At 49.6% G+C, this 25590-nt stretch overlaps 1 protein-coding gene across 1 annotated transcript; it reads left to right on the top strand.

Moving 5' to 3' along the window:
• The first annotated feature begins 799 nt into the window (after positions 1–799).
• On the top strand, positions 800–25004 carry Pafah2 (platelet activating factor acetylhydrolase 2). The gene is made up of 10 exons (XM_032896428.1): positions 800–1203; positions 2501–2651; positions 3787–3883; positions 7783–7851; positions 8310–8448; positions 9486–9599; positions 14345–14436; positions 16117–16287; positions 18933–19087; positions 22842–25004. Exons 1-10 carry the CDS (start codon positions 1114–1116, stop codon positions 22934–22936), a joined length of 1173 nt encoding a protein of 390 aa, XP_032752319.1. The 5' UTR covers positions 800–1113; the 3' UTR covers positions 22937–25004.
• Positions 25005–25590: the final 586 nt, after the last annotated feature.

The raw sequence follows: 25590 nt of genomic DNA, 5'->3' as shown, positions 1-25590 counted from the left end.
GGCAGGGAGAGGGGTGATGGCAGTTGGCAGTAACCATTTCCAAAGTCTTTTTGTCCAGGCGTGCTCAGACTTGCACCTCCCAGAGGAAGAATCAGAATGTCCAAACAAACCTCGGGGTCCCGGGCCCCACCCATGCAAGTGGTTTTGGCTGTAAGGAATAGGAATCTAAATGTTGCTTTATGCAGGGTGGGTTATGAGCTAGACCTCCATAGCAGGGGAAATTGGTCCAGCTACCTCCCTTCTCAGAGAGCTGTTGAGAGGGTTAGATGAAGCAGTGTCTATTAGGGACTTAGTACAGTCCTAGCTGAGGATGAGCTAGACCTCGGTGGGCGTTATTGGCCAGGAAAGGGCAAAGTCTGGGCTGTGGTCACTGCAGCAGTTTCTATGGGATGGATACATGGTGAGTGCAGTGTCAGTATGTGTTAATCCTGAGACAGGATCCCATGCATCCCAGGCTTGCCTTGAACTCCTAACCCTCCGGACACCACCTCCTCAGTGCTGGGATTGCAGGTGTTTGTTTTTTTTTTTTTTTTTTTTTTTTTTTTTTTTTTTTTTTTCGGAGCTGGGGACCGAACCCAGGGCCTTGCGCTTCCTAGGCAAGCGCTCTACCACTGAGCTAAATCCCAACCCGGATTGCAGGTGTTTATTGCCACAGTTGTTCTCTGCAATTCTGGGAATCAAGCCCAGGACTTCTTGTATGCTGGAACTGAACCACACCCTTGTGGTTTGAAGGTTTTGAGGGATCTGAGGATTAGCTCATCACCACCGTCTCCTCACCCCACCAGAAGAAAACGAAGACTACAGCCCTCGGGGCTGGGAATGGAGTGGGTCACTAGCATATGTAAGGTCCCCAGCTTCCTTCCCACCACTGCAGAAAGACAACAGAAAGACCAGCCTGTAAACGGAAAGTAGCAAACGTAAATAATGCGTGCGCTTCAGTGAGTAGCTGGCAGGAAGGTCAGTTGGGGTGATAAGGATGTCAGGAAGTAGACAGGGTTGGCACATGACCTAGAGAAACAACAGCGAGGAAGAGACCAGCAGGAGGCTGTTCTGCGCTCTGCCTTCCAGCCAGCAAGTCCCGGAGCACCCGCCTTTGGTTCAGCTGGTGATGAGATGGGGGCCGGTCAGTCTATGTGCTTCCCGTCCATCTCCGGGCCCCACCACATTGGCTGCACGGATGTGATGGAGGGTCACAGTCTTGAGGTAAGTGTCCCAAGTTCTGCCCCTGCTCCACCCTACTGTGGGGACTTCACCACCACCAGTCCAAGTGTGTAAGTTCTGGGGCGCCACAGCTGGGCTGGGTTTGGTCATCGGTCCTTAGGCCTGTCTTCCTGTCACTTCTTTTAAATTCCTCACTCAGACTATTGGAACCTCCCCAGATGACAGAGAGACTTGCGTTCTTGCTCAAGGAGGAGAGGCGCCTCTGGCTTCAGAGGCAGCTCACAGACCCTTTCTCCTTTCTTGAGTCCGGGCTGTGATCCTGGAGAGGTTTTTCGATGCCATCCTGATGTGGGGGGATTGGAGGAAGCACAGTGGGCCACAGGCTGCTGTCTTGAGTCTACAGCTTCGGTGGGAAGGTGGGGTCTTCGTCTCCAACCTCCCATTGGCTTCTGATCTCCTGCTAATATCTAGGCTTTTTTTTTTTTTTTTTTTTTTTTTTTTTTTTTGGTTTTTTTTTTTGGAGCTGGGGACCGAACCCAGGGCCTTGCTAGGGCCTTGCTCTTGCTAGGCAAGTGCTCTACCACTGAGCTAAATCCCCAACCCCTAGGCTTTTCTTTTTCTTTGTTTCCTCCTCTTCTTCCTCCTCTTCCTCTTCCTCCTCTTCTTCCTTCTCCTCCTCCTCTTCCTCCTCCTCCTTTTTCTCCTCCTCTTCTTCCTCTTCCTCCTCCTCTTCCTTCTCCTCCTCCTCCTCTTCTTCTTCCTCCTCCTCTTCCTTCTCCTCCTCCTCCTCTTCCTCCTTTTTTAAACATTTTCGAGGTTTCACGTGTAGCTCAGGAAATGTAGCCAAGAATGACCATAACCCCAAATTCTCCCAGGCCACCATGACCCAGCAAGTTCCTTAAGTTTTCGTTCCCAGTGCTTAGACTCACCTCTGTTCTGTGAGAGACACCCACTTCCTGGTAACCCCCCTCCTGCTTCCTCTCCTGACCAAGCATACTGCCATCGCCACCAAGTTCATCCTAAGGGCAAAGATCTATACTTGATCTTAGCCAAAAGGCCGAGAAGCGATAAGGGCAAAGATCTAATCCCCCACTCCACCCCAGCCCTCGACAAGCCTAGGTCCGCAGTATGGTGCCATTCCAGGATGTAGTCGGAAATGCAGCTTGACGGTCAGAGGAACATAAACCTTCTGATGTGCTAGCCACAAAATTGTTTCTGGATCTGAGGAAGCCTCTGTTTCTCTGTGCTGGTGTCCAGCCTGGCTGGTACCCAGACTCCTGCTGACCCGAAATGCTTGAGCTTCTTGGTCCCAAGCAGTTGCTCCCTTCTTCTTCCCCAGGGGAGCCTCTTCCGACTCTTCTACCCCTGCGAAGCATCAGAGACGTGCGAGCAGCCCCTGTGGATTCCCCGCTATGAGTACTGCGTGGGTCTGGCTGACTACCTGCAGTATAACAAGCGCTGGGTGGGGCTGCTGTTCAACGTGGGCATGGGTAAGCCTGGCCTGGCCCTGGCCGCTTCCCCAGTTGCCTGGTTATGTCCCGAGAAGACACCGAGGCAGACACAGTAATTATTTAGCTTGCATAGTCGAGTCCTTGGTTTGGAGAGATGGGAGAGAATGGAATGCGTGAGAATCTGGGTCATCGGTTCTAATCCAGACTCTGTCATTTACTGGCAGTGGGACTTGGGCAAATCACTTACCCCGCTTGCCTGCCAGCTTTTGTAGTGCTATGGTGCCAGGTACACGTACACCTAGAACCTCTCGTGCATTGTTTGGGACATCAGATGGGACATGGTGCTGGCTGTGGTCCCTAAATCCAGCATGCACTCTTCTTTTTTTATTAATTTTTTTATTTATATGAGTACACTGTAGCTGTCTTCAGACACACCAGAAGAGGGTATTAGATCTCATTACAGATGGTCGTGAGCCACCTTGTGGTTGCTGGGAATTGAACTCAGGACCTCTGGAAGAGCAGTCAGTGCTCTTAACCACTGAGCCATCTCTCCAGCCCTCAGCATGCATTCTTTTTTTTTTTTTTAAATAGTTCATTTTTCATTCTTTTTTTTAAAGATTTATTCATTTATTATATATAAGTACACTATAGCTGTCTTCAGATACACCAGAAGAGGGCATCGGATCTCTTTACAGATGGTTGTGAGCCACCATGTGGGTGCTGGGAATTGAACTCAGTACCTCTGGAAGAGCAGTCGGGTGCTCTTAACCGCTGAGCCATCTCTCCAGCCCCGTCAGCATGCATTCTTATTCACTCTATAGATCCCCCTTTTCAGTACTGGGGAGCAAACCCAGGGCATCATATAAACAGGTCAGAACTCTGCCACTTACCACTGAACCCCATCCCACTAGCTATACACTCTGCCCCACCAGGAGCTCCTGCTCTCCTGTAGTGGGCGTGCTCTCAAGGCCCTACCCAGGAGTTCCCCCATGGCCTTGGCTTTTCACAGATCTGCCCCAGATTTCTTCAGTGTTACTCCCTTGGGTCTTTTTGTCCCCCTGGTGATTCTGGAGAGGGGAGGACCACGTATGTCCACCACCGCCTGTGCTCAGGCTGCCCCTGGGATTCTCTATGAGCAATCAGAGAGTCTATATACAGCCTGTGTCTCTGCCAGGATCCTGTCGCTTGCCTGTTAGCTGGAATGGCCCCTTTAAGACAAAGGAATCTGGATACCCTTTGATCATCTTGTCCCATGGCCTAGGGGGCTTCAGGTAAGAGCTTTGTCCTTGCACCTTTCATATCTCTTGCATTGTGACCATGTCCTGGCATAGTCTCAAATAACACGTTTATCTGCCTGCCATCTTACCCTCACAGTGCCCCTTGAAGGAGCATTGGGCCCTCCTTCCCGAGTCCAGGGCTTCAGAAGGCTTCTCACTTTGCGACTCGCTTTTGCCTGACACTTTTACATGACTGCCACTGTCTAAGTGTATAAAATAAGAATACGGTCAGATGCTCATTGGTAAGAAATGGCAATGAGCTAGATTTTAGGACAGCGATTTGGAATGCGTGTTATCTTACTACTCATTAAAACCAAAGGAAATTTGCATGCCAACCAGCCGGGTGTGCTATTTTTGTATAAAGAATCGACTCTAAGCTGAACGTTTGATACCGTAAGACCTAGAGTATCTTTTCACAATAGATTTTAATTTTTGGTTCTTATAATCATCAATGCTGAGAATTCTGTTTCTCAGAAACACGTAGCACAAAATGGCAGGCGCATGTTTAGGGCCATTTCAGAAACTGGAAATTCTGTCTTAAGCTCAAGCCAGGATCCATTTAACTCTCTCTCTCTCTCTCTCTCTCTCTCTCTCTCTCTCTCTCTCTGTGTGTGTGTGTGTGTGTGTGTGTGTGTGTGTGTGTGTGTGTGTGTGTGTGTGTGCGAATATATGTGTGTGAAACTCAGTTTAGCAACCCAGACACCAGTTGGTTTTGGTTTTTTTTTAAGATTTATTTTTATTCTATCTTTTTAATTACGTGTGTAGATCGAGTGTCTGCGTGTGGGCATGTGCGCATGAGTGTAAGTGCTCACAGAGGCCAAAGGTGTCAGATCTGGCTGAAGTTACAGATAGGTATGAGGCACCTGAAGTGGGTGCTGGGAATCAAACTCCAGACTTCTGTAAGAGCAGCCAGTGCTCTCTTGACGGCTGAATGGTCTCTCCAGCCACCTCAGGTGCCAGTCTTTAAAGATGCAACATTCTAACACAATACAATCCCAAAATAGACTAACTTGATATGTGGTAGGAAAACAAGGGAAGCCTCTTGCTCTCTGTGAGTTGGCCATTGTATTTTTGTAAGCGTGGAGATCTTTGTCTGTACAATAAAAACACTGCAGTTTGTGGCGAGCAGTAGGCCACAGCTGTGTCCAGATGTTTTGGGTAGCCTCTTTGACACAGCAGGGCATAAAGGCATGCAGAGTGCACAGTGCACAGTACACATGTGTGTGCAGAGCTCAGGCTGCAGAGACATTTGCAGATGCAGCTTGGGCCAGCACTGTCGGAACTATTTTGGCTTTACCTCACCTTTGACTTTCAGTTAGCTGGTTTTGGCTGGCTGGGGATGTATGTGCTAGCCTGCACATGTGGCCTGACCTACCCAGGGCCCTTGCATCCCGAGTGGGCTAGGGACACTGTGCTACTCTCTGAGCCTAGATTTCAACACTGCCAGATGAGGATATGGCTTCCACGTGTGGTTTTTGAGGTTCCAGTTGGATCGGTGCCTACTAGATGCACAGCCCTGCCACGGCAGCCCTCCTGGTTACTCGGAGGGATATGGTGATGACCAATGCGATAATCTCTTTCACCAGACATTGGGCAACTGGTTTCAACTTCATAATTCAGTATCTAGGCAGGATCGCTCCCCGGACCTTTTCTGTCTACACCATGGGGTGTTATTTAGCTTATGACAGTAGCTGCACATGATCACTTGAGATTGTCAGCGCTCTCTCTGTGCACCCGTGATTAGATATGTCTAGTGTATATCCCAGAGTGCCACACCGCTCAGAAGCTGCCCACCCTCCAACTTTTGCCACGCTATAGCCAAGGAGATCTCTCTCTCTCTCTCTCTCTCTCTCTTTTAAAAAGATTTTATTCATTTTATGTATATGAGTACACTATAGCTGTCTTCAGACGCACCAGAAGAGGGCATCGGATCCCGTTACAGATGGTTATGAGCCACCATGTGGTTGCTGGGAATTGAACTCAGGACCTCTGGAAGAGCAGTCAGTGCTCTTAACCACTGAGCCATCTCTCTAGCCTGCAGCAAGTGCTTTTGTAGTGCAGTGATCTCTTCAGCTCTGTGCTTCTTACTGTTTTGAGATAAGATCTTGATGCACAGACAAGGCTAGCCCTGACCTCCTGATCCCACCTTCATGTTCCAAGTGCTAGGATAACATGTGTGCATTGGCATGCCTGGCCTGCCTTCCCCTCCCTCCCTCCCTCCCTCCCTCCCTCCCTCCCTCCCTTTCTTCCTTTTTTGTATATCCCAAGCTAGCTTTATACTTACGACGTAACTAAGAATAACTTGGAACTCCTGATAGTCCTGCCTCTGGCTTCCAAGCTCTGGGATTATAATTATGCCCTACCACAACTGGCTAAAAAAAAAACCCACCCTTTTCTTTGTTTTTGGCCCCAGTGGGGATCGAACTCATCACCTTGTGCGTGCTGTAGGTAGGTGTTCTACCACTGAAGCACAGCCCCCTGTGTGTATGTGTGTGTTTATTTTTTACATGTGTATAGGTGTTTTTCTTGCATGTATGTCTGTATATCATATGCATGCAATGCCTGTGGAGGCCAGAACAGGGTACTGGATCCCGTGTAACTGCAGTTACAGGTGGTTGTGAGCCACTGTGTGGGTGCTGGCAGTCAAGCCTGGGGCCTCCAGAATAGCTAGTGCTCTTACCTGCTGAGCCAGCTCTCCAGCTACCTCGACGTCCCCCCCCCCTTTTTTTTTCTTTTTCCGGGGGACCAAACCCAGGACCTTGCGCTTCCTAGGTAAGCGCTCTACCACTGAGCCAAATCCCCAACCCCTCGACGTCCCCTTTTAACTTAAAGAAATGACAACTTGAAAACTTCAAATGACTTTGATTGGTATGTATGTGTGTGTTTAAAATGTATTATGTGGTACATGTGGACTCATTTGTGGAAGGCAAAAATAACTTTTCGAAGTAAATTCTCCCCCTCCCCCAGTGATGTGTGTTCTGGGGATCAAATTCTGGTTGCTAGGCTGGTGAGACGAGCGTCTTTACAGATGAGCCATCTTGCCAGCCCCAGTGTTGTTTTAAAAAATGTTACGCTGAGCACCGTTCAGCATATGGTGAGTTCAAGGCCAGCCTGGACTACAATCACAGCGTTCCAGGCCAAGCAGGGTTATGCACTGAGAGCCTGCTCAGTGTGTTAAGGGCTTGCTGTACACGACTGAGACAGACTTAAGCTTGATCTGCAAAACCTGTGTAAAATCTGGCCATGGCCATACACACCTGTAATCCCAGATCAGCAGTGGAGGAGTCAGAATGGTCCCCGGATCTCCCTGGCCAGCTAGTCTCACAGAATTGATGTGTTCCCGGTTCCGTGAGAAACTCTGTCTCAGAAATAATGACGAGGAGAGGCCAGGTAGTGGTGGTCACGCACGCCTTTAATCCCAGTGCTTGGAAGGCAGAGAAGTGAGTTCAAAGCCAGCCTGGTCTCCAGACTGAGTCCAGGACAGCCAGGGCTACACAGAGAGAGCCTCTCTCAGAAGACAAAGCAATGACAACAATAACAATGAAAAGAAGAAAGCAGAAAATGATTGAAAAAGACACCTGACAACATGGCCTCCTCTTCCTTTCTCTCTCTCTCTCTCTCTCTTTCTCTCTCTCTCTCTCTCTCTCTCTCACACACACACACACACACACACACACACACTCACACACACACTTGGAGTGGCCTGGCTCAGTGGGGTGGAGAGGCTCCTCAGTTGGAAGCTTATCTTGCAAACACCCTGTGGAGGACACCAGAGCCCTGCTGTACTATCTGGGGAAGGTACTTGGGGAGGGCCACCCACGACACCTACCTAGCAGGAGTGTGGGTGACACTGGGCCGTGTGTTTTTGACCTCCTCTCCTCTTGACTCTCCAGGGTGTCATACTCGGCCTTCTGCATGGAGCTGGCCTCCCGTGGCTTTGTGGTTGCTGCCATAGAGCACAGGTGAGGAGGCAGAACCGACGAACTGCGGTCTGTTGGATACCTGTGGGGAGCTAGGTATAGGCTAGCTGCCTATCAATGTGTTCTTTCTTTCTCTCGTCAGGGCTTCAGACCCACACAGTAGGCAAGCGCTCTGTCACTAAGCTACATCCCCAGATGTATCATATCATATCATATTATACATCCCCAGACAACGTATCATTACTAATGACCATGCAAACGGTTATTATTCCCATTTAAGAGGGTAGAACAACAAGGCTCAAAGATGTCCATTAGCTGCCTGAAAGTAACACAGCTGACTCTGGGCTCAAACCCTGTCCCTAACGTTTATTCTGCACTCCTTTGTGCCCCTGACCTTCTTACTTACCAGCCAAGTCATGGCTGGAAGGGAGGCCTGAGTACAGGGAGAAGTACTTCACCACTGTCTCCTTTCCTTCTCTCCAATGACACGCGTGGTCCAGGGACCAGTCAGCTGCAGCCACCTACTTCTGCAAGCAGACCTCCCAGGAGAGCTCGCCCGCTGAGTCTCTGGAGGAGGAATGGATCCCCTTCCGTCGGATCAAGGAAGGGGAGAAGGAATTCCATGTTAGGAATCCCCAGGTAGGCGTGCGTGAGGTGGCATCATCACACACTGCAGAGCAGAGATTTTAGCTCTTAATTCTCGGGATTACAACCCAAGGTCAGGAGGACCTATGGCTCTGGGCCTCTGGTAAGAGTCCCGGAGGATGGGTTATGGGGGGAGGGTGTTAGCATCCCACAATCCCTTTTCAGGGCAGCTCGTCAATGACTTAAAGACCCCCCATGGGTCCCACCCTCTAAAGACTCCATCTTCCAACAGCATCCCCATGGAGGCCAGGTCATTAACATGAACCTTCAGTCCACCACAAGCAAGACTTTTGACTAACTTTCTCTATCAAAAGACTGAGCATAGTAGGTCTCAGCTCACCACATCTGGGATTACAGGACTCTTGCAGTGGCTGGGGAAATCCAGCTTGAGCCAGTTTAAGTGGCAAGGGAGCTGATTGGCTCATGCGGGGAGGAGGAGGGAGCGTGAGACCCTGGGGCAGCCTCACAGTCAGTCCTTGGACTGCTCTCAGAGGGTTGGCTTACTTTCCCAGACCCTGCCAGCTGTGACTTTGCAGATGTTCTGCTCACCAGCTCTGGTGTTGTTCCCCAGTCCTCCATCCCAGAGCAAAGCTCACCTTGAAAACTCCCAGTAAAGGATTCCTAGCCTGGAGAAGAGAGGCAAAACGAAAATTCCCACCAAGAAATCCATTGTCAGATTGTTAGGGGAGGGCGGGCGGGGTGGAGGTCAATGGAGGAGGGGAGGCAGACAAAGGCAACAGTCCGTGTTGTAAATGGGCGAGCTGAACCAAACCAGCCTGAGAACAGAACAATCTCCATTCCTTCTGATGGAAAGTTCTCTCATCTGCCCATCCTCAGGGCCTGGCGGGCAGGCAAGCAGAATAAGAACTCTTAGGTCCACTCACTATGCTGTCCCGAGAACCCGTGTGAGCTTCGAGAGGCCTCAGTGTTTGCTGAGATGGCAGCGGGCAGACTCCTCTCCCATTGCATTCTGCCTGGGCTCGTGGGTGAAGTCCTCACCACCGTGCGGTTGCGGGATGCTTCTGTTGCAGGTGCACCAGCGGGCGAAAGAGTGTGTGCGCGTGCTACAGATCCTTCAGGATGCCTCTGCTGGCAAGCCTGTCACCAATGTCTTCCCAGGAGGACTGGATCTGATGACCTTGAAGGTAAAACAACGGTTGGAACCACCCAGAGCTACACATCCCTCACAGCCTCGCTGGCTCGCACAGCCTGGCTCGCACAGCCAGCAGGAGCTCAGGCTGACCTCGGGGCAGCATAGTGAGAGCCAAGGTCTCGGACCTGTGGGCTCTGCCTCTTACCTTTTGGCTGTGGGCTCAGTTTCCTTGTGCGTACGTGGCCTTCATCCTCATCAGATTCCAGGCAAGAAAGTTGCTAGAACTCCAGGCCTGTGCCTGGACCGTCCCAGAATCAAACAGAGAAGAGTCTCTTAGCTTCTAGGCTGCGGCCTTCCTTGTGTGGCTTACACAGTCCACGTGGACCGCTCACTGTGACAGAGAGAGAGAGTATTTGGGTCCGTCTGCATAGGCTGTGCCACCTTCCCGGTCAAAGGAGCTGAAACACCAGAACTGAGGGCCCCACTGTGCCACATGGGTTCCCCAAAATTAGGGTGTTAAGGAGAAGTGACCCACTGCAGGCCAGACCAAGAAGGCTTCTGAAGGAGTCCCAAGACCCCTTAGAGAAGTCATGACACCGTCCTGGCTGGAAACTCGGAGACAGGGAGGTACAGTGTCTACCCTGCAAATGCCTGATCTTTCTTCTTTTCTCCCCTGATCTTTCTTTTCTTCATCCTCTAATGCTAAAACAAAATGTAGTAGCCTTTTCTTGTTCAAACACCACACACACACACACACACACACACACACACACACACACACACACACACACACACACGGGGGTGGGTTCATGCTAGTTAATTTGTTTGAGACAGGGTCTTGATTCGTAGCCCAGGCTAGCTCAAAACTCACTCTGTAGCCCAGACTGACCTTGAACGCATGACAGCCTTCCTGCCTCAGTCTCCCGAGTGCTCAAGTTACAGATGTGAGCCACCACTCCTAGCTAGGTAATGCTTTCCCTGTTTTTCTCTTCTTGTTTTGTCTTTTTGAGATGGGGTCTTGTACATTCTACAAGAAGACTGGCTTCAGACTTCCTGTGTAGCTGAGGCTAGCCTTGAGCTCCCGGTCCTCTGAAGTACTGAGATTTCAGGTGTGCACAGTGGTATATTGCTTATGGGCTATTTTTAATACTCATGTAATATTCCACTGGGTAAATAGGAATTCTACTGTGGTAAGGGCTCCCCACATAAACTCATGGCGTCAGTACATCTGTACATCCAACAAGAGAAGCATGCGAAAGACTGAATACCTACAAAACGCAGTCCGTTAAGGAAGTGGTGGAAGAGCAGGAGAGATGGCTCAGCGGCTAAGAGCAGTGACTGCTCTTCCAAAGGTCCTGAGTTCAAATCCCAGCAACCACACAACCGCTCACAACCATCTGACACTCTACTTCCAGGGGATCCAGTAGCTTCTTCTGGTTTCCATGGGCATCGTCAGGCACACAAGTAGTATACAGACACGCATACAGGCAAAGTGCTCATGCATGTAACATAAAATTAAAAAAAGAAAGGAAAACGGTGGAGCCGGCTTTAATCTGGAATTTCTGTTCCCAAAGACGTTTATGGCTCAACACCTTTTTTTTTTTTTAAAGCCGTTTTAAAGGAAGACGCTTATGCCCAGGTGTGGCATAGAACCTGGACTCTGTTGGGCATTAGTGACTGTTTGCTAAGTGGAGAAGTAGGTCCCTAGGGCCCTACTGCCTGAGATCCCTACCCGAGTTAGGCACCGAGGAGCTGCAGCCACCTTTCAGGTGAATCCTAGAGGAAATGCAAAATTTACTAGCGAAGTAAGCCTCACCAGTGAGATTGAATTAATCTAAACATTCATTATCCCGCTGTGGTGAAGAAGATAGCCTCTTCCCTGATGCCCTGAGGAAGGCAGTGTGTCAGAGCCACTTCCTTTCTTTTTTCTTTTAAACTTTTATTTATTTATTATATGTGAGTACACTGTAGCTGTCTTCAGACACACGAGAAGAGGGCATCAGATCCCACTACAGATGGTTGTAAGCCACCATGTGGTTGCTGGGAATTGAACTCAGGACCTCTGGAAGAGCAGTCAGTGCTCTTAACCACTGAGCCATCTCTCCAGCCTTCTCTCTCTCTCTCTCTCTCTCTCTCTCTCTCTCTCTCTCTCTCTCTCTCTTATCCATCAGTTTCCAGTCTATATCCAGTATCCTGCATGAGCTTCATTGTTCCTAAAAGCTAACCGCTGGGAGGAGCCAACATGTTCCTCTCAGAGCCATAGGGAATGCTAATTCTAGGGCACACAGACCCCTCTCAATGACTTCATCAATAGAAATGTGTCTCTCTTGTATGGTCCACAGAGTCCTGTGCTGTAAGAGACAGTCTGGGGATCCAGACTCCTTTCGGAATTGGGTACTTAGGCCTTGGAACAAGCTAGAAAGCCATGCTACCCGAGGCTCCCTTTATCTGAGGGCTCTACCCTCTGGACTCTTGAACTCAAGTGCACAACATACCATAGGTCAGCAGAAAAGCACGGGCAGGGAACTACCTGAGAGCCGCTGGACTTGGAATATAGTACATATATACATGTATGTATATATACCACACATATATCACATAATTTTGAATTATGTGTTAGTGTGTGTATCTGCATGTGTGTATGTGCACATGAGTACAGGTGCGTGCATGCAGAGGCCAGCGGTGTGGAATCCCCTGGAGCTAGAGTTACAGGCAGTTATGAGGCACCTGACTTGGATGCTGGAAGTCAAATCCCGGTCCTCTGCAGGAGCAGCAAAGTGCTCTTAACCATACAACCATCTCTCCAGCTCCGGAAGTTAGACTTTTGCTCACGCTGTTAGCTAGGACCCAGTCACCTGGAACCGTAGAGAAACGATCCATCTGTGTGTCCGGGGACAGATTTGGTGAGCAGCCAGCTCTCTATTTCTGAGGGATGTCTAGTGTAGCCGTTGGGAAGGACGAGGGATCAGCTTCTTTGGACTAATACTGCAATGCAGAGACACTGGCTGGAGGAGCGCCTGCGAGGACAGGGATAAGTGCGCATGCTTTTGAGGACAGGGATAAGTGCGCATGCGTGCGCGGTCATGTTTATTTGTAGGTACAGCCTCGAACTCTGAAGGACACTGTTGCTGGATAGGGGTGGGAAGAAGGCAGCTGGTGGAAAGGATACCATGGTGGGAGGCTTCTCCACAGAGCTGACTTCAGAGGCAGACGGATACAGCCACTCACGTTTAAAGAGCTAAGGAGCCATCTGTCTTGGGTGCTTCTCTCAGCCAAGGGGGGAGAGTGGGTACACACCCCAGGCTAGAAGGAGAGGAGAGCAAGGCTCCTGAACAGAGGCGGTCACACAAAGTCTGCAGAGAGATCTCCCGAGCCCCTTAGCAGGCATCGGTGGTGGCTTTTTATAAAACCATGCCCTGAAGGCTTCTGGGAACAACCAGAAATAGACACTCCGAGAGCAGACTGAGCGCACACACTCTCCCCTGAGCTGTAGATAAAAATCAGGACAGATCCACAGAGGAGGTAGAGCCTGAGTCGCGTTATGCACAAGCAGCCGTTGCTCTCAGGCAAAATGGAGGCAACCAGCAGTTAGCACGCTTCTCTTGTCTGTGTTCTCTGAGGTATCCTTGAGGGCCAGCTTGTGAGACGGGATCTGTGGAGCAGCGGTTCTCAAACTTCCTAACGCTTCGACCCTTTAATCCAGTTCCTCATGTTTTTGTTTTTGTTTTTGTTTTTGTTTTTTTCTTTCTTTTTTTCGGAGCTGGGGACTGAACCCAGGGCCTTGCGTTTGCTAGGCAAGCGCTCTACCACTGAGCTAAATCCCCAACCCCCCAGTTCTTCATGTTGTGCTGACACCCAGCCATAAAATTACTTCATTGCTACTTCAGAACTGTAATTTTGCTACTGTTAGGAATCATAATGTAAATAATTTGAGAAGCAGAGGGCTACCTAAGGGGTCACCACCCACAGGTTGTCAACCTCTGTCCTAGAGGCTCTGAGGAACTGCTTCTCAGCTAGCTTTCGGATGAGCTGGTGAAGCCTGACAGCTTCTGACTGGGTATTCACAGCCATGATGATACCGTGAGCATCAGTAACAAGAGAATTAGGAAGTCAAGGAAGATACAAAGCCATGGTGGTGTCACAGGCTTTGAATCCCAGCACTCTGGCGGAGGGAGGATTTCCATGAGTTTGAGGCCAGCATGGTCTACAGAGTGAGTTCCAGGCCAGCCAGCAGTGCATAGAGAGATGCTGTCTCAAACAAAGCAAAACCAATCATGTCCAGTTGAAAAGCACAGTTTGTTCACACTGAGGATTGGCTCTCTAGGACAGAGGCCTTTTCTTCTTTCCTTCTATTTGCCATACTGGGGGTCAAATCCAGAGCCTTTTGGTGCCAGATATGCTCTCTGCCACTGATTTGCACCCATTTTTTTAAATAAGATTTATTTATTTATTAAATAAGACACTGTAGCTGTCTTCAGACACACCAGAAGAGGGCATCAGATCTCATTACAGATGGTTGTGAGCCACCATGTGGTTGCTGGGTTGATTTGAACTCAGGACCTCTGGAAGAGCAGTCAGTGCTCTTAACCGCTGAGCCATGCCCCCAGCCACTGAGATTTTTCTTTACTATGACAGTGTCTCACTGTGTGGCCCAGGTTGGGCTTGAACTTGCCATCATTCTGCCTCAGAATCAGAGGCTCAGATGGGCAGCGTGGGTTTGCATCCTTCCTCACTTCCTTCCTTTACGGGTGTTCCTCTGTGAGTGTCCAGTGCAGCTAAGTTCTCTGCTCCTCTCAGGGCAGCATCGACATGAGCCGCGTGGCTGTGATGGGACACTCCTTCGGAGGGGCTACGGCTATTCTTGCTTTGACCCAGGAGGCCCAGTTTCGGTGAGTGCCAGTGACGCTGTTGTCGTCAAGCTTCACACCCCATTCATTCATTCAGCAGGGAAGTGTCACACAAGGGTTGAGTCCTGGGCACGGTTTGATGGGCTGTGAGTTCAGTGGCGATGAGCGAAAATGATCTGACTTTGAGCGATTATGTCCTGGGGGAGGAAAGCGGCTGGCAACGGAGCTAAGAATCCTTACCTAGCACCTAAACTCAATGAAGAAAATAAACAGGCCTAGAGACGTGATGTATACACCCATATCACTACTCTCTGGAGGCTGAGGCAGGAGGATCATAGAGTTCAAGGCAAACCCGAGCAAACCCCTGTTTTGTTGTTGTTTTGGTTTTTTGTTTGTTGTTTGTTTTCCAAGGCAGGGTTTCTCTGTCAAGTCCTGGCTGTCCTAAAACTTACTCTGTAGACCAGGCTGGCCTCAAACTCAGAAATCTCCTTGCCTCTGCCTCCTGAGTGCTGGGACCAAAGGTGTAGGCCACCACTGCTGGACGCAAGACCCTATCTTAAAAAATAAAATAAAGGGGCTGGAGAGGTGGCTCGGCGGTTAAGAGCACTGACTGCTCTCCCAGAGGTCCTGAGTTCAATTCCCAGCAACCACATGGTGGCTCACAACCATCTGTAATGGGATCTGATGCCCTCTTCTGGTGTGTCTGAGGACAGCGACAGTGTACACATATAAATAAAAGTAACCATATTTTAAAAATAAAATGCCTAACACCATTAAAGAATGTTAGGCAGAAGGGGTTGGGGATTTAGCTCATTGGTAGGGTGCTTGCCTAGCAAGAGCAAGGCCCTGGGTTCGGTCCCCAGCTCCGAAAAATAGAAAAGAAAAAAAAAAAAAGAATGTTAGGCAGAGAAAAATGAATGTTGTATTTTAGAAAGCCTCCTCGCCACTGTGCGATATAGCTGGTCCACCTGAGGGCTGGGTGGGTACAGGCCGTGTTAGCAAAGCTAAGAGGATGAATTTGCACGAGGTGGAGGTAGAAGATGGGCATCTTGAACAGAGTCGGATGCATTTGAGTTGTAAGGCCGCAGTGATGTGTAAAAGTAGGAAAACAGAAAGTGGAGGCCTTATGGGTGCACCTGTCCTTGCAGTGGAAGGTGCCTGCTGTTAAAATGGAGAAGACGGAGTGGGCGTGCCTCTGAGTCCTTGGTACCAAGGAAGTTTGCAGGATTCTCTGCCACCAAGGCTGTGAGCTCTTGTAGCATCTTGTGCGTGAGAGCTCTGCTGTGGTTCTGATAACTTTCAAAGTCTCTCGGTTTCCCTCCACCTCGGCCTCACCCTGCTGTCCTGGGATGCATGGCCTTTCCCACTGATCTCTGCATCAGGAGGATTAAGCCCACAGTGGTCACTCAGTAGGGACCGAATTGAGTAATTAAATGAATGAGGTGACATTGTGCAGAACTAGAGCTCGTCACCTGAGGGTAGATCCAGAGGAGGAAATCTGACCCTTGCTGTGAGGGAGTATATATTCTAGAAGGCTCTTTGGGGATGGGTAAAAGGGATTCCTATATAATATCATGGTAGGAGGGTGTGGGTCCTGGCACCCAACTCCTGGTTTGCTGAATCAGCAGCGCATTGGTGAGAGCCCCATTGCAGCCCGCTCCACTGTAACTAGTCTTGCCTGGGTTTCTTAGTGACGGCTCCCCAATGTCTGTCTGACCCTAGGTGTGCTATAGCCCTGGACGCTTGGATGTTCCCTCTGGAACACGACTTCTACCCCAAAGCCCGGGGCCCTGTGTTCTTTATAAACGTCGAGAAATTCCAGACAGTGGAGAGCGTGAACTTGATGAAGAAGATATGTGCCCAGCATGAGCAATCCAGGATCGTGACTGTCCTGTGAGTATCCCCCCAAGGCGCTTCCCCGGTGTCCTGTCCAGTTTTCAGTCAGCTGGGACTCCCTTCACGTCCTCTAGGTTATCCAGAACTCTTTATATAGCCACAGAACACCTGGATATTCCAGAATCCCCACATCGTAATTCCTATAGCATTTCACACGTCTCGTTTCTCCTGGCTCCTCCTACAGAGGTTTCTTCAGCAATTTATGTGGTCACATGATTTGCTTAGTTTTGGGAAATGGGTGCACTGGTTCTGGGTGGAATCCAGACATCTCTAACCTCCTATGGGAATTTTACTGGTTTTTGAAAACTATGACTATTGTATGATTTGACGGTTTGAGGGGATTTGTAGAATTTCCATAGCTATTGAGTTCACAGAGGTCAAGAAAGCCATTCGTGCAAGCTGAGGCTGGTGATATGTTTGTAATCCCAGCACACTGGCAGCTGAGGCAGGGGGATGGAAAGTTCAAGGCCAGCCTGGGCATCAACATGAGATCCGAACCCAAGAAACCTCTTTGGTGCTGGTCAAGTAAGACCCGTTCTCTTTACCTGGTCACTGCCCCGAGGTTGGCTTTCTTTGCGAGCCATTTTTCCCAGAGCAACAGGCTTTGGAATCTTAAACTGTTGGCCATGTGGGAGGCGTGTTGAATCCAGGCCTGAAACCTCCCTGACCTGCGCCTGCCCCACTCAAGCCAAACAGCACATGTGCATCAGTGCCTAGGTCAGGAAGACACAACTGGCTGCTGGTCATGCACCCTTCGAGTCAGCTAGGCAGCCGAACTATATGCCATGCAGGGCCTCTGAGTGCCAGTTGGCTGCAGGCAGTGGCTTCAGTGGCTTCCTCTCTTGCCTGCCCTGGCCCAGCCCCTCCTCCTTCATTTTGACTTCATAGTGTTGGAAGGACAGCAGTGCTGGACCAGTCAGTCTCAGTCTCTTGTAGTCTGTACAGAAGGGACAGGGCACACGAAGGGGACTTAACTACAGGTAATATATTCTATAGATATGGTGCCACACACCTTTAATCTCAGCACTCAGAGGCTGTTGGATCTCTATGAGTTCAAGGCCAGCCTGGTCTACATAGTGAGTTTCAGGACAGCCAGAGCTACATAGTGAGACCCTGTCTCAGCCTCCCCCCAAATTTTTTTTTTTTTTTGTTCTTTTTTTCGGAGCTGGGGACCGAACCCAGGGCCTTGCGCTTCCTAGGTAAGCGCTCTACCACTGAGTTAAATCCCCAGCCCCCCCCAAATTTTTTAGATGTATTAATTTTATTATTTTATGCATATGAGTTCTTCCTGCCTGTATCTATCTGCTGTCCATGGAGGCCAGGAGAGGGTGTAGGATTCTTTTTGTTTGTTTGTTTGATTTTCAAGACAGCGTGTATCTGTGTAACAGTATTGACTGACCTGGAACTCACTTTCTAGACCATGCTGGCCTCTAACTCAGAGATCTGCCTGCCTCTGCCTCCTGAGTGCGGGTATTGAATCCTTAGACCTGAAGACTTGTGAGCCACTCACTAACAGAACCCGCGTCCTCCGCAAGAGCCAGGGACTTAAGCGCTGAGCCATCTCTCTAGCCCCAGTATATTATTTTTTAAATCAGGTTCTGAATACTCAAGAAGCCAATGTATTTATTACTGTGCACACGTTTTTTCATGTGCCTTAAATAGTACATTTTGAAAATCGGTTTGGGGCTGGGAAGAATGACGACGCAGCAGGTAAACACACCTTCCGTGAATATGGAGCTCTGTCCCTGGGCACAGTACATGGACAGATCTAATTTTTTTTTTTTTTTCGGAGCTGGACAGATCTAATTTTTAAGCATCTGTTTTTCTACTAGACAAGTGTTTTAGCATTTATATTTTTTCCATACCACATTCATCTGAGTTATGAGTGATTTGGCTCAATGGGAACCCAGCAAGGATTTCACGTGTGAATTATATGCATTTAGAGGGCTGTGGTTGTGATGTAATGGCAGGATCTCTGCCTAGCATGTGCAAAGCCCTGGGTCAGTCTTCACTACCACAAATGAATGGATGAGTGAATGAATGAATGAATGAATGATGCATTTACAGCCAAAGGACTTGTCAAAACCCATTTGCATTGCTTCTCTGCTATGATTATAGTGTTTCCTGTCCCTGGTGACTCCAGGGCACAGTTCTGGCAGTGAGGTTAAAGGTTCCATGGGCCTTGGGGGTCACTGGATAAAAACTGTGGCATAAGTGGAACAGAAGGTGTCAGGACGCTCACCTCCCTCTCCCAGCTCCCCTCTAACAAGTTCACCCTCCTTCTGTGTATTGTCAGGCATGGCGATCTAGGCATTGAGCCAGCTTCACAGCCAGGCCCACCTCAGTTCAAACCGTAGTGCTGTCTGCTGTCTCTTTTTTTTTTTTTTTTTTTTTTTTCCGGAGCTGGGGACCGAACCCAGGGCCTTGCGCTTCCTAGGTAAGCGCTCTACCACTGAGCTAAATCCCCAGCCCTGTCTGCTGTCTCTTGATCCTCCTCAGATTCTACCACAGGGGCAAATATTTCCCAGACAAGGTCACTGGCAGAGTCACACCGACACACGGAAAGCCCTTTGCACACCGTAGGTGCTTGACACCCGTGCTCAACCTCCGCCCGCCTATGGGCGGTTTCTCTTTCTCTCTAGAGGCGCTGTTCATCGGAGTCAAACTGACTTTGCCTTTGTCACGGGCAACATGATTGGTAAACTCTTTTCCAGCGGCACGCGTGGGACTTTGGACCCTTATGAAGGTCAGGAAGTCATGGTGCGGGCCATGTTGGCCTTCCTGCAGAAGCACCTCGGTAAGGAGACAAATGGGGTTTATGGAGCACACGCGGGGTCCCTTGGGTCTCCTGCAGCACCCTGTCCTGTCCTGACATGACCAGGACCCAGGAGACTCATGGCAAATGGAAGGCTGGCCGGAAGAGTGAGTGGGCAGCACAACAGCCCAGAAAAGTCCTTTCCTGAAGGCTTGCCCCTCTAGGCCCTGACTGACTAGGTAAAGGACCTCTGATCATCCAACCTTTCGGAGCCCGAGGTTTCTCACTGTGGGAATACACTCACCTCTCTTTCCTCTACCACCTCGGCCTCCAAACTTAGCACTTTGTGCACTGCGGGGTGTTTGTGGAAATAATTGGCCAAAATGTGTGGGAGTTTTTAAAAGAAACCGAGTGTGAAAAGATTGTGACCAATACCGTAAGTCACAGCTAAATGCAAAGCCTTTTGAGGTCTCTGATGTCACCTCTACCCAGAGACACAAAAATCAGCTCCCCCACTGGGATTTTGAATGCTAGAACTGATCGTCTAGGGGCTGGTGAGATGGCCCCGTGGGGAAACGGTGCTTGTGGCGCATGCCTGATGACCCAAGTTCAATCCCTGGAACCCACATACAGGCGGAGAAGAGAACAGGGCCCACAGAGCTGTCCTCAGACCCACACACACTCTCTGCGGCATGTGCACACGTGTGCCCACACGCAAATACTGCAAAAGGGAGTTGATGGGCTAGTTAAACTGTTTTTGGCCACGAAGACTAGAATTTTAGTTTACTTCAAGAAAAATAAAAGTGAAAGTGTGTTTATGAGGAGTACCCACCCAGCACTGTCAAGGGGGCCGGGGTCAGTGCAGGATGGGTTTTTTTTTTCTGTGTCTTCCTCCTGTGACTTCCTGTTTCCTCGGCTTCTTTCTTTCTGTGCTCTTTCTTTCTACCCCCGACCGTCTGTTTGTTCACTCTCTGACTGCTCAGAACTTGGCTTTGCTCCTGCCACCGATGACTGGTTCTTTCCTTGACGGTTCACGTCTTCCTCTCCAGAGCCCTCCCTTCACGATGTATTTGAGGGGGTAAGCCTTGAGTACAGCAGACTGTTTATTATAAGTTTATTAAGGTTATTTCCTTCCTTCCTTCCTTCCTTCCTTCCTTCCTTCCTTCCTCCCTCCCTCCCTCCCTCCCTCCTTTCTTTCTTTCTTTCTTTCCTTCTTTCTTTCTCAAGACAGAGTTTCTCTGTGTGGCCCTGGCTGTCCTCGAACTCACAGAGACCCACTTGCCTCTGCCTCCCCAGTGCTGGGATTAAAGGTGTGCACCACCACCACCACATGATTATCTCTTCACACCAGATTCCCAAGAGAGACGCTTGTGCCAGCTTCTCTTTGCCTACCAAAACACATTGTTGGTCACTGTCCAGCCCCAGCCTGGAACTGTCGTGATCACATGTCCCTTTCAACGAGGTCAGCAGGAAGGAGGAAGTACCATGACCCTCGTGAAGCTGACCTCTCACAAGTCACTTTCATCCAAGGCAGCCATGCTTGCCTGGACAGCTGAGGTCTGAACTCTGACCTGACAGCAAAATCAGATACCTCATCAGCACACAAACATGAGAGCACACACGTAAACACATACACACAAACACACACGTGAGAATACACACGCATATATACACACACAACACACACATAAACACAAAAACACACACACGAGTACAATGCATACACATACACAAACACATACACACATACACATGAAAGTACACACGGATATGTACACACACACATACATATACACAAACAACACATACGAGTACACATCCCTACACACACATGCCATGTACATAAAAACATATACACAGACCTACACACACAAGAGTACAATGCATACACACACACACACACACACACACACACACACACACACACGCCATGTACTACCCACATGCACGCATGCACACAACACACTCGAGCTGACCAGAGAGCAGTTCGTTAGGTATCCGTGGTCACCTCTAATGTCCTCTGTTCATTAAGCTAACTTCCCAGGGACCTGCGGCTCCTCTTCAATCCCCCATGTAGTTTATTAGTACCTTCCTTTGGGCGCAATTGTCAGGGCCTCTTTTAAAGAGAGGTGCCCTGGCTGGAACATGGTCTGGGAAGCTCCTGGTCCAGCAGGACTGCCCTCTCCGTGCTCTGGACATGGCTTTTCCCCTGGATAATAACCTGGTCCATTCCCGTTTCCCACAAGGTGTGCAACCCGTTTGGTTTGGATTGTGCTCATGTTTAGGACACGCGTGTCCTATTAAGAGTGCACTGATGCTTTGAGCCGGATTGGCCTGTTTATATCTCCTCATTTCACCTTGCAAATCTTGAGCAAAGAGCTGTTCTGACCCAAGTTCAGAGATTTGCAGGGGGCTCACAGAGACATGCCTTTTCTCCTGACCAGAAGGGGTGGGCCCGCCCACGGAGACTTGAGTAGTTCCTGCTCCCTGCTCTTCAGCCCACTCCTCCTGGTTCCTCTGGGCACATGGGAGCCCATGACTAGGAGATACTAGGAATGGCGGCACACACCTTTAATCCCAGCACTTGGGAGGCAGAGACAGGCGGGTCTTGGTGATTTGAGGCCAATCTGGTCTACATAGAATTCTAGGCCAGCCAGGGCCACATAGCAAGACTGTCTCAAAATGAAAAAAAAAAAAAAAATTTGAGGGGTTGGGGATTTGGCTCAGTGGTAGAGCGCTTGCTAGGCAAGGCCCTGGGTTCGGTCCCCAGCTCCAAAAGAAAAGAAAAGAAAAAAAAAGTTGAGGTGACAGGGGAGCCCGAAACAGTATGACCCTTTGGTAGCAGAGACAGCCAAGGGGAGTGGCCAGAGAGGAGCAGGTGGAAGGCAGCAGTCGAGACTGTAGGGAATTTACTGATGATTCGGATGCTTACACCCAGGAGCACCGAAGTCACCAGGACTTGTCAGGCCCTGGATACACTGTCTGTCATGTCTGATTCTGAAGACAGCCTTTTCCTGTAGTTCTTCTATTAGCTCTGTTTGTTTTAAAGATGAATACTAAAGCCTAGAAGATCTCTGTAACCGCTAATCTTTTCAAGGTTATCTGGTTATGGCGTTATGCAGTGCCAGCACGTAGCCTGGCTCTCTCGCTCCATGGCCCACGGCCAGTCATTGGTGTGCCGAGGTGTGGTGATACACAGCAGTGTCTAACAACTGTCTGTAACTCCAGTTCCAGGGGATCTGACACATGCAGGCAGAACACAGTGCAAATTAAATAAATAAATAGGTAAATAAATAAATAGGGGAAAAGGAAGGTTTTAGGCGACTTCGTGGTGCCTTGTCACATGAAGAACTAAAACGGGCCAGAGGTGGCTTAGCAACAGCTCTCAGCTCCTGCCTAACGCCTCCAGAGCACGGTGCAGCTTCCTTCCTGTCAACTACCCACCTCGCTGTCCCTCACCCGCTCCCCTGGAAGAGCTCACACCTCCCCCACGCCCTCAGCACCTCTGTCCCTCCTGTCCCTGGTCCCTCCGGCTGTCTCCCCGAATGACTCTGCCTCCCACTTTGCTCACATGAAAGCCACAGCGCTTCCACGGCCTCTCCAGGCCTGTCTGGGTAGACCCAGCTGTCCTGACTCCTGGATCTCCCTCCTCAGCTCCCCGGGAGGCCTCCATAGCCATTCCTTTTCATTTCCCAGATGCTCTCTCTCTGGGATGCCCCACTGACCCATGGGAGCTACTCAGGCCTTGACTTAACAATGGTTTTCCTAACCCTCCTTCCTGTTTGTTCCCACCTAGACCTGAAGGAGGACTATGATCAGTGGAACAGCTTCATCGAAGGCATTGGACCGTCGCTCATCCAAGGGGCCCCACACTATCTGTCCAGCCTCTAGGTTGCTTGACCTGAGTTTTCACTTAGGAGCTGCCCAGGGATACTTGCAACCTATTGGCAGGACCTTTCTCCCCAGAATGAGAAGATATATATAATCAGAGCGCTGACTGGGCAACCGAATACTTTGCCCTTGGGATTGTTGATCTTAAATGCACCTCAGAACAGATTGTGGATGGTCGCTGGCTGATTGGGAAGCTGATTTTTTTTTTAAAGTCAAGGACTCGTGACCCAGACTGGCTCTGAACTTACTGCATAACGAAGATGGCCTTCTTTCTGAATGACAGACGTTACCACCAGGCCTGGCTTGTATTCAGTGCTGGGGACTGGAGCTGATGCGAGTCACTGTGCCTGACTAGAGTTAGACTATGAAGTGCTTAGGTGCTGAGGCCCTGTTCTCGGTAGTCCCCACCTCTGTCCCGGGTTTGCCTTAAGTAAGAACAGTGTTTACCTACTCAGCCGAGTTCTCTCTTGGCTTGGGCCATTTCTAATATTCCGGCTATGCAGTTTATCATGTGGAACCCATACCACTAGGTGCCATTCCCTCTGTGCCACCATAACCCCACGGCCAGTCTTTTTGGCATCCCAGAGCACATCTCAAGGAAAACACACTGGATCTGTGGTACCTACTTTGGACTGACTTTACAGTGGTTCGCCTATAAAGGCTGGGCAGACCACTGTACTAACTGACCACATCCCCTACTCTTGGCCAGCTAACTTTCTTAGGCTGAACTGAGAGACTCAGTCATAGGCTGAGACTGGCTGAGCCCCCCGAGCCCCAGGCGGAGCCCCAGGCGGAGCCCCGTGGAGCCTGAATATGACCACTTGGCTGGGCGAGCCCTCTCTCTCACCTTGGGCAGTTGTTGCCTCATGAAGCCAAAGGCCTGACAGACACACCTTAGGGCTTCCAGCCCTGCCTGGTGCTCTCCACATGCCCTCTCTCTCTCTCTCTCCAGGGCAGTCTTCCCACTGTGTGAAATACAGTAGTGGACACTTTTTTTTACTGTCAAGCTTAGAAGCCCATGTGGGGCAGACAGTATTGTCCTCAAAACACAGACACCAAGAAGCCCCTCAGAGGCTCAGTGTCTTAGAGATCTCCCAAGTATTTCTTGTCAGGAAACATCCTGAGTGAGTTGAGATGGGCTTGAACTATTAACAGAGCGGAGTTGCCATTTGCACAGGCCTCAGAGGGCACCGGGTTGGCCAGCTCAACTCCGGGAATGTTCTAGAGAAGTCTGAGGGCAGCTTGGTCTTGCCTCTTATTCCAAACCGGGGTGCTTTAGTTGTCTGTCTTGCTTTGTTTCTGGTTTTGTTTTGTTTTTGTTTTTCCTTTTTTTTTTTCTTTCTTTCTTTCTTTTTTTTTTTTTTTTTTTTTTTGAGGCCATCCCCCAATTTAAGTCAGGGAACAGATCCAGCCTGTTTCATCCTGTTTCGTTGAATAGTGATGCTCATGTTGGCCTTATGGCTCGCTGTAATTTCATCTGTTTAATTGACATTAGAGCGAGTTGGAGAACCATCTGGAAGTGACTTTCCTGATTCTCTTTGTTTGCTAATCGTGTGCCCCGTGGAAAATGAAATCTTCCCAGAGTTCCAAGTCCAGTGAGAAGGCTCACCTAGGACTGTACCTCTGCCACACAAGAGAAGTCACCTGAGTACAAGGAGGGAAGAACCCCGGAGAGGCAAGTACAGAATGGAGACGTATCCCTGCACAGTAGTCCAAGGTCAGGGCCAGCAAAGCGATCCAGAGGGACGCGCACACATCGGGAGGCTCCTCAGGCTCCGTTCTGCAGCTGCACGGCTGGGCGTGGAGTTCTGGCTTCACCACTGCATCGATCGGAGCAAATTCTGTTGTCTTCCCAACCTCCATTACGAATGGTCGGAATGATCGAGTGAAGAGATGGATAATCCCCGGGTTCTTAAATGAGCGTTTCCCACGCCCCACGCATGTGCTTTCCAATTGTATGTTCAATGTTTCCCGTCAGAAAGATCTGTATGATCGATACACTCTAAGATTTGTTGAAACGTGATTGTTCGCCCACTCACTGTATGATTAAAAAGTATTTTTTTCTGAAGTCACTGGCTGGCTTTCTTCTCTCATATCCCATGGAATTTCTTTCCAAGAGGCCATATACTGGTCTAAAATAGGATCCCCTAGCTCCCCACATGGGGACCAGAGTCCCCAAGTCCCCACAGGCTATACCCTAAGAAGATGCAACCTTGGGCTGGTCCTGGAAACCCAAGCACCTGTGACCTCAACTTTACCCGAGACCCCAAAATAATACAGGTGCAAAGCTGTGAGGGAGACGGGACCCCTCTCATTCTGCTAGTGGTCCGTGTGTCCAGCAGCTCCGGACCAGGGGATCTACTCCCCAACAGAATTATTCAATAAGTCATAGAAACCATTGCCTCTAAAATGGTTGTCTGCATAAAATCCCACACATGCTGGGTGTGGTGGTGCACACCTCTGATCCCAGCACTCGGGAGGCAGAGGCAGGTGGATCTCTATGAGTCTGAGGCTAGCCTGGTCTACAGAGGGAGTTTCGGGACAGCCAGAACTGTACAGAGAAACCCTTGTCTTGGAAAAAAAATTATCATTTTATGTTAATTTAGCATATAGCTTTTTATTTTTCATTTGTGAAATGAGTTCTCTCTCTTTTG

This window comes from Rattus rattus, chromosome 1, assembly GCF_011064425.1.
Source record: "Rattus rattus isolate New Zealand chromosome 1, Rrattus_CSIRO_v1, whole genome shotgun sequence".
Lineage (NCBI taxonomy): Eukaryota > Metazoa > Chordata > Mammalia > Rodentia > Muridae > Rattus > Rattus rattus.
Note: the sequence above shows the minus strand (reverse complement) of the source record. Positions and strands in the feature narration are given on the sequence as shown.

Excerpts from the sequence above, each read along its gene's own strand:
- Pafah2 (XM_032896428.1), top strand. The coding sequence starts at position 1,114 with ATGGGGGCCGGTCAGTCTATGTGCTTCCCGTCCATCTCCGGGCCCCAC. Across the intron at positions 2,652-3,786 it reads GCTGTTCAACGTGGGCATGG|GATCCTGTCGCTTGCCTGTT; the intron begins GTAAGCCTGGCC and ends TGTCTCTGCCAG. Across the intron at positions 8,449-9,485 it reads TCCATGTTAGGAATCCCCAG|GTGCACCAGCGGGCGAAAGA; the intron begins GTAGGCGTGCGT and ends CTTCTGTTGCAG.